Source organism: Boleophthalmus pectinirostris, unplaced genomic scaffold, assembly GCF_026225935.1.
Source record: "Boleophthalmus pectinirostris isolate CB_2022bp ecotype Guang Dong unplaced genomic scaffold, ASM2622593v1 HiC_scaffold_13, whole genome shotgun sequence".
Classification (NCBI taxonomy): Eukaryota; Metazoa; Chordata; class Actinopteri; order Gobiiformes; family Gobiidae; genus Boleophthalmus; species Boleophthalmus pectinirostris.
The window spans coordinates 18,558,079-18,577,181 of NW_026571036.1; the positions used below are offsets into that span (position 1 = coordinate 18,558,079).

The 19,103-nt window shown below is 37.5% G+C and overlaps 2 protein-coding genes across 5 annotated transcripts; both read right to left on the reverse strand.

Moving 5' to 3' along the window:
- Nucleotides 1-2,190: 2,190 nt before the first annotated feature.
- prkg3 (protein kinase cGMP-dependent 3) lies at nucleotides 2,191-11,437 on the reverse strand. Its single transcript, XM_055149567.1, has 21 exons — nucleotides 11,341-11,437; nucleotides 10,477-10,533; nucleotides 10,276-10,399; nucleotides 9,824-9,990; nucleotides 9,410-9,523; nucleotides 8,978-9,083; nucleotides 8,831-8,894; nucleotides 7,315-7,392; nucleotides 7,144-7,232; nucleotides 6,859-6,924; nucleotides 6,711-6,758; nucleotides 6,593-6,637; nucleotides 6,377-6,488; nucleotides 6,029-6,165; nucleotides 5,853-5,942; nucleotides 5,060-5,201; nucleotides 4,805-4,968; nucleotides 4,491-4,607; nucleotides 3,744-3,806; nucleotides 3,588-3,663; nucleotides 2,191-3,439 (listed from the first exon to the last, which is right to left on the reverse strand). The coding sequence occupies exons 1-21, from the start codon at nucleotides 11,426-11,428 to the stop codon at nucleotides 3,353-3,355; spliced, it is 2,034 nt and encodes a 677-aa protein (XP_055005542.1). The 5' UTR covers nucleotides 11,429-11,437; the 3' UTR covers nucleotides 2,191-3,352.
- A 3,042-nt stretch (nucleotides 11,438-14,479) lies between these two features.
- On the reverse strand, nucleotides 14,480-18,774 carry LOC110175314 (phospholipase ABHD3-like). Of its 4 annotated transcripts, XM_055149671.1 has the most exons (10): nucleotides 18,322-18,774; nucleotides 18,101-18,178; nucleotides 17,103-17,263; nucleotides 16,826-17,008; nucleotides 16,703-16,748; nucleotides 16,509-16,621; nucleotides 15,960-16,133; nucleotides 15,826-15,874; nucleotides 15,576-15,741; nucleotides 14,480-15,426 (listed from the first exon to the last, which is right to left on the reverse strand). In XM_055149671.1, the coding sequence occupies exons 1-10, from the start codon at nucleotides 18,436-18,438 to the stop codon at nucleotides 15,218-15,220; spliced, it is 1,296 nt and encodes a 431-aa protein (XP_055005646.1). In that variant the 5' UTR covers nucleotides 18,439-18,774; the 3' UTR covers nucleotides 14,480-15,217. The 4 variants fall into 4 exon arrangements, with proteins under 4 accessions (XP_055005646.1, XP_020797131.1, XP_055005648.1 ...); XM_020941472.2 differs by lacking the exon at nucleotides 18,101-18,178 and having other exon boundaries at nucleotides 18,322-18,773; XM_055149673.1 differs by lacking the exon at nucleotides 18,101-18,178 and having other exon boundaries at nucleotides 18,571-18,772.
- Between the last annotated feature and the right edge of the window lie 329 nt (nucleotides 18,775-19,103).

Here is a 19,103-nt window from a genome sequence, read left to right on the forward strand (position 1 = left end):
GCTCATGCAAACTGAAGAAGACTTATGCAAACCAGTGTGAAGTGTGAAAAATACTTACAGAATAATAGCAGCAAATGGAGTAAAGGAAACCTCACAGGAAAGTCACACATAATCTGGGAAAAGACAGTGTAAACAGGAAAGAGCTTTATATGATGGAAACATGAGGGAAACCAAGCATGGACTGGAAATGCCTATTTTAAACATACTTTATGATGTGTTGGCAAAAGTATTGTTAAGACGTCTCTTCATACATGATTTAAGGAGGTAAACACAAGTTCAACTGAGCACCATAGCTTTATAAACACTATTTACACTAATCCATAATGAAAAAGTAATTTACTTAAATGATTCTGGGTTGGATTATTAAAGGTCCTATATTGTGCAAAACTGACTATTGTGAGCTTTAAGCCATGTTATAATGTTATTACCTTATCAAATTTTTCAAAAACATACACAGAGTTGTGTTTTGTTTATTAACACGTTTCAGTAATCCTTTATTAGTGTTACGACCCAGCTCTTTTGGGTAAGGGAAGTAACAAAAATAAAAAACCAAGATGTAAAATGGAATAAATTAAATAATGTTTAATTAACAGAAATGTAAAGGTAAATTAACAAAACAGACTAAAATATACAGAAAACAACCTAAACTAAGAAACAGAACAACAGAATAAACAGAGTTTTGTGCCAGAAAAGGGGTCACGCAGGCTTACAAAAAAATGAGTGGTAGAACTTAGGGACACACACTAAACTAAAACACAAGTTCCCCAAATTAAACCACATAAACACACAAACAGAATCGAGTGACCAAATCAAAAAAGGCACAAAACAGAACTAAACTAAACTAAACTACACACACACGAAAAAAAATGGCATACTGGCCACCAAGGCCAGCAGCCCCAAACGGGTGCTGGTAATCTCCTTAAATAGGGGGAGGTGGCTGCAGGTGAGGTGGGCGTCGACCTGCCCCACTAATCACAAACGAGGGCTCCCACAGCAGGAATCCAGTTGTGTCAGCAAACTTGTTTAGAACACACAGAACAAATGACAATCCAAGGCCTGGGGCCGTAACAATTAGTTTGTCTACATCTCCAAAGCTCAAAATGCTCTGTTCCACCTTGTGATGTCATGAAGCAGTAGTTTTAAAGTTAACAGCTACCTTTCATCTTTTGTTTAGAAGAGGCAATTCCAGGTCTGAAATCATTCAGATGATTCTAGTGAAAGTACATGGAGTTTAAAAACACAATGGACTTCCTGTTTTACCACATGACATCAGAGGGTGGAACAGTGTTTTTGAGAAAATAATTCAGCCTAAAGATGTAGGGTTTGTGTGTTAAACATGTGTGAATGAAACAAAACACAACTCGAGGTATGTTCCTCATGAGGAAACATTATAACATAGATCAGAAAGTAGCATAATATGGACCCTTTAATTAAATTACTAACCCTGAATCATTTTTTAATAAACTAGTTGTTAATTCTGAATTTCATGATTTACTAATTGGCTAATTAAGGTGCACTTTCCGTAAAGATCTTAAGTGTTGGATTAATTGTTTTTCTTCATTAAAGATTAAAAGAAATCCTAATCTAATAATTTTATGGTTTGAGTTTCTTTATCCTCTCACCATCTTGCCTGCCGATGCCATATATTTCTGTACCTGTTTTTCAAAGCAGCTCATTCACTTTATTTATTAATATGGTTATATAAGCCCACTTATATCACAGCTCACAGCAGGAGCATTTTACAACAATATGCTGCTCAGATAAAAGCACATGTTTGAGATTCACTATCCATCCAGCCCCCTGTTGTCTCTAAAACCACCTAACAGCACTGGTATACAGGTATAGCCATTAGCGACTGCTGTGGAGACGTGTGGGCGAATAATAGCACTTTGGTCCAGTCTCAAGATGGCATTTATAAACAATTTAAATAAATCGTAAAAATAAATCATCCACGTAACAAGATGATCTTGTCAAGACATGCAAGCTGACAGGAAGTCTGCTTGAGAAAATTATGCATTCAAGCAGATACAAAGTGCTCACTGGAAATGAAAGGCTCAATTAAGTCATGACCACTCAGCGAAGAAAACCTCTCCTCCAAGTATCACTGTTAACAATAGTTTTTAATAACTGGTAAAATTACAAAACCCTATTCCAGCTTAATAAAGAATGTATTATTTCTATCTTGTCTGCTTGTCAGAGTGGATAAATTTCAACTTTTACAAAAGGATTTAATCATGAATAATTGAACAGTACATTATTCATCAAGCCATCTCCAGCTGAATTTTGTGCAGATTTCGGTGAGACATGATAGTGAAACTCAAGAAATGTATTTCTGATTGTAGAGGCAGTACAGTTAAAAAACTTTTGTGCAGTTCATTCAGTTCATCTTCTGAGATATGATTGTAATCAGGTTCACGTTGGGTCCTCTGAGCGCACTTGCTGGTGTAGTAGTTTTGTGAGGGGGGGAAACATCTGTCTTCTCTTCTTTGATGCCCCGCGTGCTTTCATGTGGAGCTTTTCTGATGTGGAAAACCAGCCTCATGAGGAAAGACAGAGGCGTGAAACGGAAGCAACTGCTGCCAGGACAGGACAGTCGGTTTAGTCAGATACCTTTGGAGTAGTCATTTTTAAACTTCCAGTAAAAAAGGCCAATACTTGACCCAGTTCACCAGATAACAGCATTTTGAATAGTGTCTGTCAGCAGTTTGTACTTGGTGTGGGGTTTGCTATGTGTTTGTATTCACAGAGATTTTATTCCTTTGCCTGGAATGTTCCACAGTATGGCATTAAACTGTCATCTATCATTTATTCACATTTCTATTGTCCAAAAATGCCTTTAAACATATACACTCTCTATGGGAGTGTGGCCATGTCTCTGCAGATGATATTTTAATGCCATATTTTGGAATATTTTGTGCATGATCTCTATGTAGGCCAGCAGTGTCCAAAGATTTTTCACCGAGCTTGAAACATATTTGATCCTTCATATGGGTACATTTTACATAATTTTTACAAAGGTCCCATATCTTTAATGAGGCTTGAAACATTAATTTTAGGTCTGTATCACAAAGAAATGTGATGTTATTCAGGTTATAGTGGTAGAATTGCTATAATTTTCTGTAACTGTACTACCTATGATAAATTGGGTCAGTTTAGGCATGAGGTCCAACTCCAGTGCAGTATCACAGTAGTTGGTAATAAAATATATTATTATAAATGTGTATTTGCATCCTTTATCTTATACTGGCAACAGTATGATTAAATTCCCCCAAATATAAAAAAAATAATTGTAGGGAATTTAAATGGGTCCAAGTAAAGTAAAAATGTGTCAGCTGTCGATGTAATGAAAAGATTAGAAGTCCTTGTCCCATCCCGAAAACTCCTCATCAGCTTTCGTTTGGTCGTGTGGAAAACGATCAAAGTTGATGTAGCAGGGGCCCTAAAGCGCAAGCAGACACACACAGAAAATCGATAATATAACAGATTATAACACTTGATAAATTTAAGAGTACTTTGGGGGCTCATTCATATTATTTCTGGGAAGTATTCCAAAGTACTAATTAGTATCCTCCTCTTGTTTGACTTGCCTTGCGTACGAGTCGGATCGTGGGAGCCTCGAGCTGTCCCACGCGCAGCTTGTGCCAGTTCATGTTGCTGAACCATCTGAAAACAACAGTAGTAACAGATTGAAGCCAAAACAGGTTATGCACACTCTCATTCATGATTACTGTTGCCATGGTTACCTGTGATGCCGGACATCCTTGATTCCATTCTTGGTGTTTCCTAACCTTTGACCTGGGCGCGGCCTACAACATAAGGTAATAAATCATTACATTATCTTTGACGGAGTATTGCTCATTCTCAGTAGATTTCTGTTTGTTCTAGTTACAGGGTTTTTCAAACACCTAAGGAAATATTTGGCTATTAGGGAGTTAAAGGTGCACTATGTAACTTATATGGTGGACAGTATGTCATGAAGCTGATCTATCTCCATGGGGACAAGCAGGTGACCACACTAGGTTCAAGGTCATATCTGTGGAGAGGCAAGGATGTTCACATTAAGAATGCATGCTCTTCAAGTATTTCTTTTACCAATAAACACAAAAAATGTATAGTATCATAGATTCCTTTATATATTTATTTCCTTTCATATATCTATATTCGGGCTAAACCATGTCTAAACCATGGTGCGATACCAGGTCTACACTATGGCTCAACCAGGTCAGAGGTAGAAGTAGGACTTCACTACATCAAGTTCTGTGATAATTTGTCTGCGAACTATAACTTGTCATTTCACTCAGAGGGGCATATTTAATATTTAGCTAACATAAAGCCTTTGTATTTGTTTTGTATTGAAAGACTGAATTATAGATATTAATCTTAAAATAGATAAATCCCAGAGCCCTTTGAACTGACAGAACATTATTCATTCCACACAGTTATAGAGTCAATGCATACACTGGAATCCTGATAGAGTCCATATCTCTCACCTGCACAGCTTACTGATAATGGACTTGGCTGCTTCACTTAAATAAGGAGGATACTTAAGCACCCCATCAAGGATCTTGGCATAAATCTTCTGAGGTTCTGAACTCGAAAAGGGAGGGCTGGAGGTAAACATAAAATCAAAGGCTAAAGAAATGTCATGGCATTTGTAGAAGTACATATAAAACATGAATGACTGGAACTAATGCGGCATGTGCCACAAATCACTGCTGCCCCCTACTGGCTAAAACTGCACTTGTACAGTTTTTATTTAGATAGTTAATAATACATTAGATGGAGTATGATATGAAATTCTTACCTTCCTGCTAGAAGCTCAAAAATCAAAATTCCCAGAGACCAAAAATCTACAGCAAAATCATGTCCCTGGTTTTGAATGATTTCTGGTGCCATGTATTCAGGGGTACCTACAAAGGAGTATGTCTTGTCTCCACGATTCAACTCCTTAGCAAAACCAAAGTCTACCTGTAACACAGACAATGAGTGGGAAAAATGACAAAATATAAGTAGCCGGTATCATAGTCACATATTGTAGATGTATTCACTTGTCACTAACCAGTTTAACATAGCCTTTTAGGTCCAGCATTAAGTTCTCTGGCTTCAGATCTCGGTACATGATGTTTTTCTTATGGAGGTATGCATAGGCCTCCACCACACAGGCCGTGCAGAAGACAGCAATGGCCTCATCAAAACGGCCCCTGATCAAAGACACATGACACAATCACAAACTCACAATAATTAGCTTTCAAATACTATAAGTCTATAGGGTAACAGGCAGCATGTCAACAGAGATGCCCTTTTACTCATTCTGTACCATTTTATATGCCAAGGTTAACATCAGAGATGGATAGTGATGAAAACAAAAATGCAGTCACATTGAGAATTTGAACTTCTAAGAGTTTTGTCAAATTATTAGCATGCTTATTTTTGTAACATTTTGGATTGTTGACTTTGGATTTTTGCACCTTTTTGCACCTTACCTTACTGTGTATTCATATGGAAATGTGTTGAAAAATGTTTTCAGACTGTACATCATTGTAAAACATAGATAAAAATATAGAAAAACTGTTTCTGAGTAGCCTATTTAAGTACAGATTTAGCCATACAAAAGACAAAAATGCTCTTTATAGCATTATAAAACTGTATTTGTTGCTTACACTTTTTATATTTATTACATGTATTCTTGGGAAATACCTAAAAATGTAAAAGTTTTGAGACTGTACATTATTGTAAAACATAAATAAAAACATAGAAAAACTGTTTCTGAGTAGCCTATTAAAGTATAGAATTAGCCATACAAAATACAAAAACATTCTTTATAGCATTATAAAATTGTATTTGTTGCTTACACTTCTTTCAGCTTGGTCCACACCTCCCCACCTCCACAAAACTCCATCACCATGTATATATATCTTGTGTCTTTGAAAGCTGCATGGAGCCTACAATTAAGAAAAAAAAAAGTTATATTTGAAAGGTCTCTCTCTCTCTCTCTTAAATACTGAATTTAACACTTATATTTTGTTACCTTACAATGAAGTCACACTGGATAGTCTTTAGGATCTTTTTCTCAAACAGCATGTGCTCCTCTTGTCTCTTAGCAACTATCTGCTTCTTACTGACCCGTTTCATGGCATAGTATTTTCCATGATTCATTGTGGTCATCTGAAAATATAGGCAATGTCTACATAATGCAAAACATTACTGAACACTGTCATAATAGTTAAAGCGTGGAAATGTTCTACTGCTGGCAAAAAGAATAGTTAATAATATCATATTGCAAGCATAATTTTAAGAAATTAATAAACAAAGAAAGGCATTTTAGAAAAAATAGTACAAGCTGTAAAGATTTTATAAATAGGAAAACCACACTCACAAGCTGTACACGTCCAAATCCTCCAACTCCCAAAGTCACGGGGTCGCCCTGGTAACGACCCTCCTGGTACAACACTGGAACAAGGTCCTTGAATCTCAATGTGGAGCTGGGACTGATACAATGAATTATTTATTTACAGAATATTTTGTACAGTTGGAGCTAAATTACATAAAAAATAATCAACATTAATCTATGTATGAATGTATTATGAGTCACCTGGATTTTTCTGGGACTTCTGTGTCCTGCTGCATGACTTTGGAACTAAAGCAAACAAGAAGTCAGTGCACGTCATACTGATGTGCAACAATAGCTCAAAAGGTCAAATGTTACATACTCATCAAAAAGTTCCAGTTGTTCAATTGGAATAGTCTCTTCAAAGACCCTGCACAAATGAAAGGGCAGAGAGCAATTACAATTGCAGAACACACCACTGACCAGACAGAATAATGGCTTTTACTCTCAATATTTCAGCATCCACTCACTCCTTATCAATGGAGAAGCAGGTGACAGGGCCATCAGCAGTGCAGGTGGCAGTTCTCAACACCTCACTGCAAGAAGAAGATTTTATTCATAGTATTCAAAGAGTTAATCAAATCTGATATTTGTCATGAGTAGGTATTGTATAGCTGTTTAAGCAAAGGGCTGCCCCTCTATACAGGACTATAAAGCACACAGTAGGAACATATATACACAACAGCAGCAAGTTACACGAGGCTCTCTCATAATATAATGTCCAGAGGCTAACGTGGTGCTGTTGCCATGGTTACCGTATAAGGGCCTGCTCCCCGAAATGCTCTCCTTTTCCCATTCTGCGGATCTGCTTCTGATGCCCATTCACGTTCTTTGTTACCAGCACCTAAGGGGAAACACAGGAAGGAAAAGCATTAATGCACAGGCAGGTGCTCATTGGCACTGAGATGTGAGTTCAAGTAGAGTACCTCGCCTTTAAGAATGATGTAGAAGGCATTTCCCTCAGCGCCTTCTCGTACAATTACATCTTTGTCCTGGTACTTCACCTGAAATGAAACATAAATGTGCGTTGTTGGAATATTTAAGTTGATAGTTTTGTTCTTTAACTTGTTAACTGCCGAACAACTACAAAAATCTTATGGTTATGTCAAATAAAATGAAATAGGTATTTTCACGTATAATCATTCACAATTTAATGTCACTAAATATTTTGACACCATCTTTGGTTGGATATCATCCAAGAAAAAAAAACAGTAGTGGACCAAGGGGTGAACCTTGTGGTAACCCCATGTTTGTAATCTAAGAGAATAGATATTATGTGGTAGGTACATGCACATCCAACAAATGTAGCGTGCAGGCCTCAAAGATAAAAATTTAAGCAATTAAAAAATAAATAAATAGATAAAAAAATTACCTGCATTGCAGTTCTTTGGAGCTACCTATTTGACTTGACCCAGAAAGGTTAAATTGTGGTGTTTTTAACGCAGATGCCACAGCTCCTCCGGCAGCAGGCTCCTGCTCATTCCCAAAGTCAGGACACACACTCACGGAGAGGCGTCTTTTCAGTATTATGGCCCCCGTCTATGGAACTGCCTGCCGGAGGAGCTCAGGGCTGCAGAGAATGTTCATGTTTTTAAGAGCAGGCTCAAGACCCACCTTTTTAGCTTAGCTTTTGATTAAATTCTTATACTTTTACCTGTTTCTATTGTACACATTTTAGTATATTTATTTATTTTAGGCATATTTTTTAGGATTTCCAGTGTTTCCTCTGTAGGAGCCTCTGCATCGGGAGCAGAGATCGGCTGTGGCTCCCGGGTTCTGTCCCGTGGGCTCCTGGTGGAGGGTTGGTGCTTGGGCTTCATCTCTTCCCTGGACCCTGTGGTGGTTCCTGGTGGTGGTGGACGACTCTCTGCTCCTGATGTAGACGGCTCCTCTGATAGTGCTTTCTCAACTGGTTCGCCTGTATTCAGCCTCACATTTTACTATAGGTGATTTTATGTATTTTACTATCTTAGGGAGCGTGTGGGTGCGAGTGGGTGTGCGTGTCTGGGTTGTTTGGTTGTGTGGAGTCGGGCAGGTGTGGGGTTGGGTAAGTGGGTGGGTGGATGGAAATGTGAGATTGTTTTTAATCACTGTAAAGCACTTTGTGTTACGTTTTTGTATGAAAAGCGCTTTATAAATAAAGTTTGATTGATTGAGTGTTGTTTGTTTTTAGCCTAAGTCTTTTGACGGACCTGTCTTGTTAGTTAATGCCTCAAAAAACAAACAAAGTCAATGTGAGTTTCAGTTCTGGATATGCATAATGGAATGGGCTCTGGAATAAGGTCGGAATATACCTGTGACTAAAACAAACTAGTCAGTCAGTCAAGTTTAAATAAGTGTTATTAAACTAATGTCCGTCTATGTAGCTATTAAACCATGTCCTTGTGATTAGATAAACCTCTATAACACTTAGCTCTTGCTGAACCACCTGATTTGACTTACTTCCTCCATTGAATCAATAATTTTGGACAACTGGACATCATTTAGGTCCTTCAAAGTGCGAGCCCTGTAGATGTAAGAATGAAGACAAGATGTAAACAAAGAAACTATTATGAGACTCTTTGGTGAGGACAACTGAGGCTCACTCACGTCTTCAGGAAACCCATGAGCTGCTCTCGTTTCTTCTTGGACTTGTTGGTGATGATGGTCCTGTAGGTTTGCCTCTCCATGCACCACAAACGCACGGCCGTCTTAGCTGCAGTCAGTCAAACAGAGATTATTATTATAAGTATGTGGGGTTATAATGTCAGACATTTGTTACAGAAGAAAGATTATTCACCTTTAATTTTGCATATTGTTAGCTGTCACCTTTTCTGTATAAAGTTGATCTAGCTAACTGCTATAGTACATGCTAGCCAATATTTAGCTAATATTCTCTAAATAATAAACACTTTTCTCTCTACATTACATTTTCAAAAAGAACCCAATACATACAAACTTTTTAACATGAAAAGTTTTTTTGTTGTTTTTGCATTGAAACTAATCTTACCTTTAGTTCTTAATTCTTTGTTGTGTTCATACCTTTGACTGTGGCGGTCCTTTTACAGTTGTATAGGATGGCTAACTCCCCAAAAACATCTCCAGTGGTCAGAGTGCGGAGATCCTGTCTAGCCTGGGTCACCTGCAACTCACCAGCTACAAACAAAGTGAGTTTTAAAATTAATTTATTTGTCAATTTGGGTATTTCAAATCAAATCAAACTTTCCAAAGGACTTTACATACAAAAATGTAATGCAAAGTGCTTTACGGTCATTAAAAACAGTCCCGGATTTCCTTCCACCCACCACCTATACGCCACAACTGCCCAACCCCACACAAACCATGCAATTCAGAGTCACATGCACAGTCTCACCCACATGCACACACATACACATTTTCCATAGGCCATACTTTTCCTAATATTTTGATCTTAAACAGTGAAAGACAAGTATGTACCTGCCACTATGTACATGCTGTCCCCCTCAGAGCCCTCTTTGATGACTTCATCTCCAGGGTTGAACTTAGAGAGCACCAGTAGCTCCACCATCATGGCCGTCTGCTCATCGTCCAGTCTCTTCAGAAAGTCATTCTTCTGGATGGCTTTGACGATCAGACTCGTCTCACTGAGGATTTAAAATCATAGTGAGCCAACCAACCAAGGAAGACCAGGATCTGAATTAACCATTAAAAATACTTCAAAGTAGCCTTCATTGCAGTTGATAATCTATTTGAAACTTTGATAAGCAGGTAATTAAAATTAATTACTTCACAACTTAATGACCCTACATTAATCTCCTACATATAAACTTTGCATTAATAGCCTAGTTAGGTTAGGTTAGTTTATTTGCTAGTTGAGGTTAGAAACCACATAAGTGCGGATATAGTTGCAATCAAATAGTTGTACTCACGAGCCAGTTTTCTTGACTCTCGTGCTTGAGATTTCCAACGTCTCTGGGATCGGTTCAGTGGCTATAACAGCAGCTCTGCTTTTTCTAAATTCTTGTACTTCATTCCCACTGTGTCCATGAAACTCTAAACACAAAAAAAAATATTTATTGTGTAATATTAGCTTAGGCCAAGATGTCAAACCTGTGGGAGAATGATCTCACCTGGCTCATGGCTTTGTAGTTGCTGCAGGAGTTTCTCTTTTTCTTGAAGACGTTTTTCTGAAGAAGAGTATACATGATATTAACTTTTCACTTCAGTGGTTCACTGAAGAGGTATAGGTCACAGTTGCAAGGCTGACACAGAGACATACAAATGGACAATGATCCAGCTGCTCCAACCGGTGCACATATTGTTGTTGTGCCCTTGAAGCTATATCTTTAAAGGCTCCATATTACGCTATTTTCTGAATTTTTATAATGTTATTTCCTCATCAGAAACATTACCAGACTTGTGATTTGTTTCATTCACACATTTGTTTAGCACACAAACTGTGCTTATTTAGGTCGAGTTCTTCTCTCACCCAGAAAATACTCTGTTCCACCATGTGTTGTCATGTGCAATACAGGAAGTGCTCTACTGTGTTTTTAAACTCCATACATCTTCAATAGAGTCATTTGGATGATTTCAGCCCTGGAATTGCAAACTTTTACTGTACAAAATGTAAAAGGTAGGTGTTCACTTGACATTATAATTTGGAATTTTGAGCTTTGGAAATGTAGACAGACTACTAATAAAGGATTGCGCAAATATGTGTGAATGAAACAAAACACAGCTCCAAATATCATTTTGATGTGGTAACAACATTATTACATGGTTTAAAGCTCACAAGAGTCAGTTTTGCGCAATGTAGGAACTAACGTGGGTGTGCTTCAGAGAGACCGATATTGCAGACATGAATACGGTACCACAAGGAGGTCATGTAAACATCAGCACAATAAGAAACTCTTTTCATGAAGAGGCAAGAACCACTCTGTCACCATCATCCTTAAAAGACAGATACCTGTGTGCTGCTGTTGTGTACTTACCTAAGTCTTTGTTTTGTCTTTGTAGCTCTTTATTGATTAAGCATTGTTTTTCTAGTTGTTGCTTTAGATCTTCAAGCTGTTTCTCCATCTCTGCACATAAAACACAAACAATGATATTATTAGACTTTTACTGTAGCATTCAGTCAGTAACCTTTCACCTGTATAGCCACAACAACTGTTTCTTTGCTTTCACATCAACCTTTTCCCATGACGACAGCTCAGTGGGGGAGTAGCACAGGCCCTAACTCCTGCTGAATAATGCAGCATGATGCGAGGCAGACAGTGGGATGTCCTCTGAATGCTCCTGCACCCAGCCGACTCCTTTAAAGATCTCTTTGGAGTGGGTTTAACTGCTAATGACACATATTATAATAGTGGGCCAAAACATAAGCTAACCAACCTAATATTGACCACTAAAAATGGTCTTAGTTATGTATAGTATGAAAAGCATTTTACTTTGTACTTTAGAAAATAATAATTGTAATATTTAACAAAATAAAAACAAAAAAGACAAAAAAAACAAAAAAAAAACAAACCCTCCCACACTCCACCCCTCTCTCTCTCACAATTACTATGTACATTTTGTCATACTTTATCTTTGCCATTAGAAGTTATGATCACTGCCTTGGCACCACATAGTCTGTGCTTGGCACATGTCTACTCTGGATGGTGATGAATATATCGCCATGGATTTATAAAGTACAGTGTGTTCGTACTAACGTCAAAAGCCAATGTATCATAGAAGTAGTGTGAATTTATGGAATGAGCTAGATGACAACTTGAAAATGCAACAAATTTACTGCAATTAAAAAATAAAAAATAAATCTCTGCCCCAGGGCAGCTGTGGCTACAATAGTAGCTTGCCACCACTGAGTGTGGAGTGACTGAATAATGAACTGCAAAGCGCTTTGGGTATTTTGAAAGGCACTATATAAATGCAATCAATCAATCAATATAAAATAAGTATCTTTAACTCTTTCTAAGAGTTTATAGAATTAATTATTCTAAAAGATGATTTCCAGTAGTCCTTGTATGTGCCTGTGGATAATAATACAGTAATATACAGTGAAATGTTTGTTGATGTTAACAAGAAACTGAATTGGAGTAGGTGGTAATAAGCATTTGCTTCAGCCAACTCCTTTTGGGCTATGTATGCTTCTTTGTACACCTGTATTGTAAATTAAATGTAAAGGAAGCCCAAATAAATTAAATAAACTAAATTAAACACAGAAATAATCAGACTTAAATATTATTGAAGAAATATTTACCAATGTGTTGCCTCATAAGGGCAAACGTGATTCAGTCCAAACTAATAAGGTTTTCTGTTTAACCAAGTGCTGATAAGAAGACAAGGTATTTTCATTTAGATGGAAGTGTTTACGATTCTATTGACAGAACAAACACTATAGTTTTACAATATATACATATGCTGTATAGATACACAGTGGAAAAATGCTTAGACCAATCATAATATAGAAATCAGATCACATGACCTTCATTGTGAACATTGGAACTTCTAAGATTAGACAGAGAATCATAAAGTCAATCCAAATAAATCTTGGTTAGAAATTCTTGCATGTTGACCATAAGAAATTACATCATTTTGGTTTGTAAGCAAGAAAAAATTACAGATAAAGTACAAACTAATTTACATTCTTACCTCAGTTATACAAGTACAACATGTAATACCCCTTCAACAAACTGGCTTTTGATTAACTAGAAACTACAAAACACACAAAGACCAGAAGTGCCCTCTTAATTTATGCGCTTTCTAGGAAACCAGGCTATAAAGAGAGGGGTGTGTGGTTAACCTTAAAATGTTTATCAACATTCAATGGAGTGTTCTTGGTTTGACTTCCATTTCCCCATGAATCTAAGGGCTGCCAAAGTTTTCAATTGGCTTATATGGTATTCAAGATTTCAACATGACAGCCATAAAAATGTGTATATAAACAAAAGAAAATATGAATATTGTATACTTTTAAAATAAATGTATATGTTATTATTTCATTATATTTTCTAATAAATTAAGACAGAATTATTATTACAGATGCAGGTAATAGTTTGTATGTCCAGTATGCAGCAAACTTATTTTATCTGACCAAATCACGTAAAATGTCAAAGTGACAATTGCAGTCCCTATTACAGTAGTAGTAAAATAAGATTAGTAAGTAAGCAAAGTTATTATAATATATTTTTAGGGTATTTTTTATAACTATCAAAATTGCAGTGGAAAAACATGGTATCAGTGCACTGCATAACCACTGCTCTCTATATGTCCTCATGACTAATTCAAAAAGAAGTGTAAGTGAATTCATTCAGCAGATTTCATTATAATTCGATAGTGAAATAAGAGCTAAAATGTACCCAACTTCAACTGTATAACATTTATATAACATTGAATGACCTAAGAAAGAGGAACTCACCTGCAAACTTCATGCAAATCAGGCAGAAGAAAAAAAAGACTTGATTATAAAGGCCACATTGATTGATCTCGTAGCAATATAATCAATCAGAGTTTGATCGGAATAAAAACACCTTAGACTAAACAGAAAGCAGTCCCTGTCCGCTGTCTATTTAACAATACTTCCTCTGCCTGAGCTCCACACTTGCTCCTCTCAAATTGCCATGTAGCCCCATCCACGTTACTATTTTTACTTCTCTCTCACAGTCTCTTTCCCTATCTGTCAATCTCCGCAGCCCAGGTGTTGAATAATTAACCACAGAATCTGGCCCCTCCCATCACATCAGGTACAACATGGCAAAAGACAGAGTGGTCAAAGTATGTCAAAGTACCACCTCCCTAGTGTGTGAAATTGGCTTAGATTTGAGGAGCACTTAATGATGACTTGCATGTTGTATTGTACCAAGATGTATTCTAAATAGGGCTTAAGTTTAGCATTGTGACAGAGACCGTGGGCGTTTATTGTTCACAGTTAATTATTGATACTGGGGTTAATAAACTACATTATGAGCGTTCGCTTTGAGATAAAAGGACTCTCAAATCAGCAGACAGTTCATGTCTTGTATGATGTGTAAAATTGACTTCTGTCTATACAATAAATGTACTGGCAGCAACACAATATGGAGCTCCATAGCTGCTGGAATTGGGTTTGAGGAGCCTAGAAAGAGACTTAAATTGTGTTCAAATATAAGCATATCTTTATTATACTTTAGATCTGATACAGTTGACAATTTTACAGTTCATATTTACTCATTTTGTATGCTCTTGGACAAGTGGTCAAGTTCATAATTGAGGTATAAAATAATGCGAACTATGCAAAAATACAATATTCCAACTATGAATAAGAAGCATAATACCGCATCATAGCAAAAAACAGTGCAATATGGTATAACTTATTGTATATCCTTCATATAAATACAACCCCCCCCTCATTCACTGGAAACAATTCTTCCACAGGATTGTGTATAAAACAAATATACACAAACTTACAAGCTATTGAACAGTGCACAACGAAGTGGTGAGTTTCACATTTGACATTTCTAAAGTGATATTTTGCCAAATAAACAAATCCTACCTAAATTATACATAGGGCGTTCATTTAATAATGCATTTTGGAATGCCAACCACTACGTTAGTTTTAAGACATTATATGCATTTTCTTATCATCTCCTAAGCATGGTGTAACATACATTTTACTCAGTACATTCGATTTCAAGTTAACCTCGTGGTGGTGAATTGTTGAGGTAGGCAGCAATGAATGTGATATGAAATTATACGCCGTGCACAATAAATATTGACTGAATAGCTGCTACTACTACTAATGATAATAATATTTTTTTCACAATGCAAACAGTGGAATGATAATGTGCACTCACAGCATATTCACAGCACCAAACTAACAAAACAATAAAATCATGAACTGATCAGGACTTCCTTTATGCCACATGCTTCCTTCAGGTCCTCCGGATGTTCAAACACGGCTTGTGTAAACTGTCCGAAGAGGTGCTCCATGTAACCTTCATTCCGTGGAAACACGCCCTGCATGAAAGCAATGTGCCCGCCATGATTGGTCACCAGAAGAGCCACATTTGGGAGTCGCCTCACCATGGCCAGGGGAAAGGCTGAAAATTATGAGAATATTTTACGTTTTGTATTTAAGCTTTTATGAGCACAAAAAAATAAAATATCATATTACATACTGGTCAGTAAAATTTTCACCAAAATTAAAAACTTTTCAAGATAGTCACCACTGATAAACTGGGGAACTCACCATGTTGTGGGGAGAAAGGGTCGTCTGCAGCATTGAGACACAAGATGGGAACAGTTGTATTGTGAAGTTTAAAGGCAGGACTGGCATCTCGATAGTAGTCTTCACAGGTCTTGTAGCCAAAGAGTTGAGTGGTGAAACGCTCATCAAACTCTCGAAGGCTACGTGCCTAGGGGCAGAGAATTAAAAAATATGATTATACCATTCATTATTATTCACAAAATACAATGTTTGTTTTTTAGTAAATAAGTACCTTTATGACGTAGTCAACATCCACCACTTTTTGTAGAACATTTCTGTGTCTGTGGAGAATGCATAAAATGACTTATTAAAGTTTATAGAGCAATATGAAGAAAAAAAACAACAAGATGTGATATGATATTTGACCTGATGACAGCTTCACAAAGGCCTCGTGCCAGGTGTCTGTTGAAAAGCAGCAAGTTGAGGGGTTCCTCCATTGAATCACATGACTTCTGCACATCCCATGGAACAGAAATGGTAAAACCAGCCTCCAGTCCAGATTCAGCTTGTTTGTTTGCAAGGTAGTTTAACAGTATTATTCTGTCAAAGACAAAATATACAAGATAACCTTATTATCACAAAGAAAGAATATACCTGCAAATACATTAATGTAGGCCATAACAATAAAAACAGACGCATAATATGCTCAAGTTGATTTTTTTTTTCTTTGGGTTATTTGGACTGGAGGCATAAAGGCAAGGGGATGGAAGGTCTGAAATATGTAGTGATGTGCACATAATATAATCCATGAATGGCAATTTTTTTCTTTCTTTTTTTTTGTCTGTAGTGGTGTGTGTAGAGGTGTACATTGGGAGTTTCAGTTGTTCAAAAGACACGTGTATGTTGAACAAGTTTTAAATTAAACATGGTCAATATTTTACATTGAAACAGTAAATAGATTATTGGTAAACTCACCCTCCCATAGATACACCAGCACCAAGCAGAGGTGAGTTTGGAAAAAGTCTTTTTACATGCTGCACCGCATATTCAAGATCAGAGGTACTGGCTGCGCAGTAAGTGACAGGTGTCTAAGGTAAGCAGAAAGGAAGAAGTGAACGTGACGAGAGAGGAGTTTGATAAACAAAATGAAAGGCATGAAAGGCACTTACGAGTAACTCCTCCTCTCCAAAGCCTCGGTAGTGGAAGACCACACACCTAAAAACAAATTTACATTGCAACATTTACTGATTATTTGTCCAAATAATTTTACAAATGTTCTTTTCTTGTCCAACCTGTAGCCCCGGATGGCAGCCTGGCGAATAGCATGGAGTACATAGGGTTGTTTGCTGTTTCCAGTCAGGCCTGGTAAGAACAGCACTGTGGGGCGAGTGGAAGATTCTGGGTAGGCGGTACTGGAGTGATTATCCACCCAATCAAGAGAAATTTGACCTCCGTCAACAGTGCGGACCAACTCACTAAAACATTACAGAAACATACAGTACTTTCAGTAAAAGAAAAGCAATTCCACTTATCAAGTAAATGATCCAAGACAGTGGTGAGTTTACTTACTTGCGATAATTGATTGTGGGTCTGCTCTTGAGAAAGGCATTTGCTAGAGTTTGAAGTCGGCCCCCCCAGCACCAAGGAGTGGGTCTGAAGTGCTCAGCCACCACTGGACAATGTTTATGAAGAAAGGTCCCAAAGGCCTCACTACACACTAAGGCTGGTCTCTGAAAGAAAAGATAGCAAGATCTATATTAACGTAATTTTCTACATCAGAAATATTTACAGAAACTAGACAAAGAATTAGTCTTTGATTCAGCATTTAAAGGGCCTATATTACACTATTTTCTGATCTATGTTATAATGTTGTTTCCTCATCTCAAAGATACTTCTAGTTGTGTTTTGTTTCATTCACACATATTTAACACACAAACCCTACATATTTAGGCTGAGCTAATCTCTTAAACAGAAAGCACTCTGTTCTACCATGTGATATCATGTGGTAATACAGAAAGTGTGTTTTTAAACTCCATACACCTTCACTAGAGCCATTTGGATGAATTGGCAGTCTACTGAAGAAAAAGTAAGGTAGTAGGTAGTAAGTAGTAAGGTAATAGGTAGGTAGCTGTTAACTTGAAAACTACCACTACATGACATCACAAAGTAGAACAGAGCATTTTGAGCTTTGGAGATGTAAAGAGACTAATAATGCAGGATTACTCAAACATGTGTGAATATAACAAAACAAATCTCCAGGTATGTTTTTGAAGCAGTAACACCATATAACATGGCTTAAAGCTCGCAATTTTGTGTAATATAGGCCCCTTTAAGGGTGCACTATATGCACTATATAACTTTTCTGGTGAATGAATGGAGATGTTATAGTGTTATCTACCTAAAATGTGCCACAGTATGACATTAAATTTATGTCCATCTCCATGGAGTAGATTACTCTATCAGGGAAAGTTACAGATCAGATCTGTGGAGAGACAACCCTGTTCACAGTGCAGGTGCATAATACAGTAAATGCAAAAGACAGCAGTTTAATATACAGTTTAACTTACTGTGGAACATTTCAGGTAAAGCAAAAAATCCACAATGGAGACAAGCAGGTGACAGACCATAAAAGTTTCGTGGTGCACCTTTAACAAACAGTAACAACCCTCAAACATCAACTATTCCCCTGTGTCATGTTTACCACTAAAACCAAACCAAGACTAAATGGTGATCTATAATTTAACTATTAAAGTGCTGGTCTTCGGGTTGATCCCCGGAAGTGACTGACCTGGCACTTGCGGCCCCACAGTAACAGTGTGGCCGTGACGGAGCAGACGAGCACCGTAAAAGGTCGGGTTACACACGCCCAGCATATTCTCCAGAACTCCCAGTGACAGAGAAACATGACATAAACCTGTAAGACTAAACCAACACGGACATGAACTGAAATAAGCCTAAGAGCGGTAGCAGCGGCGACGACTTGGACAGACTGGAGGTGACGGTGCTGTTATGTACTCGAGGGTGACCCATAACCTGCCTTCATCATAACCACCGCCTAATCTTCTCTCGCATCTCCTCACTGCGGTGTCCCATTGGCGATAACCTCCTTCCGGGGCGTCAGAATAACCGGTTGTACATCGGCTCTTTCACATTTCCAAAGGACTAAAGGATTACAGTTTTCGAGCCTAATTCAATCGCTGTACAGTCCGGTTTCTTTGCATAAACCGGATGAATGGGTAATCCACTGCGCATGCGCCTGTCATGGTCCGTTTTGTCATTTGAAACCAAACTAGCGACATCTACTGTAGTGGAGAATTTAGGTAATATTTTGGACTTTGTACTTCTGGGAGGTATTTAAACATTTAAGGCTTTCTGAATATTTCATGCAACCTGAAACCGAACTGTAAAACTTGTTTAGTTCAATAATACCAACAAAATGCTCAGGATTTCTTTACAGCTGTTCAACAACTCACCTTTATTATGTCATAGATAACCCTATGTCAATCATTATTTCATCTTTGCACTGCTCTCCGTACGACCTCTTGTATACATCTGACTCTGAGATATATT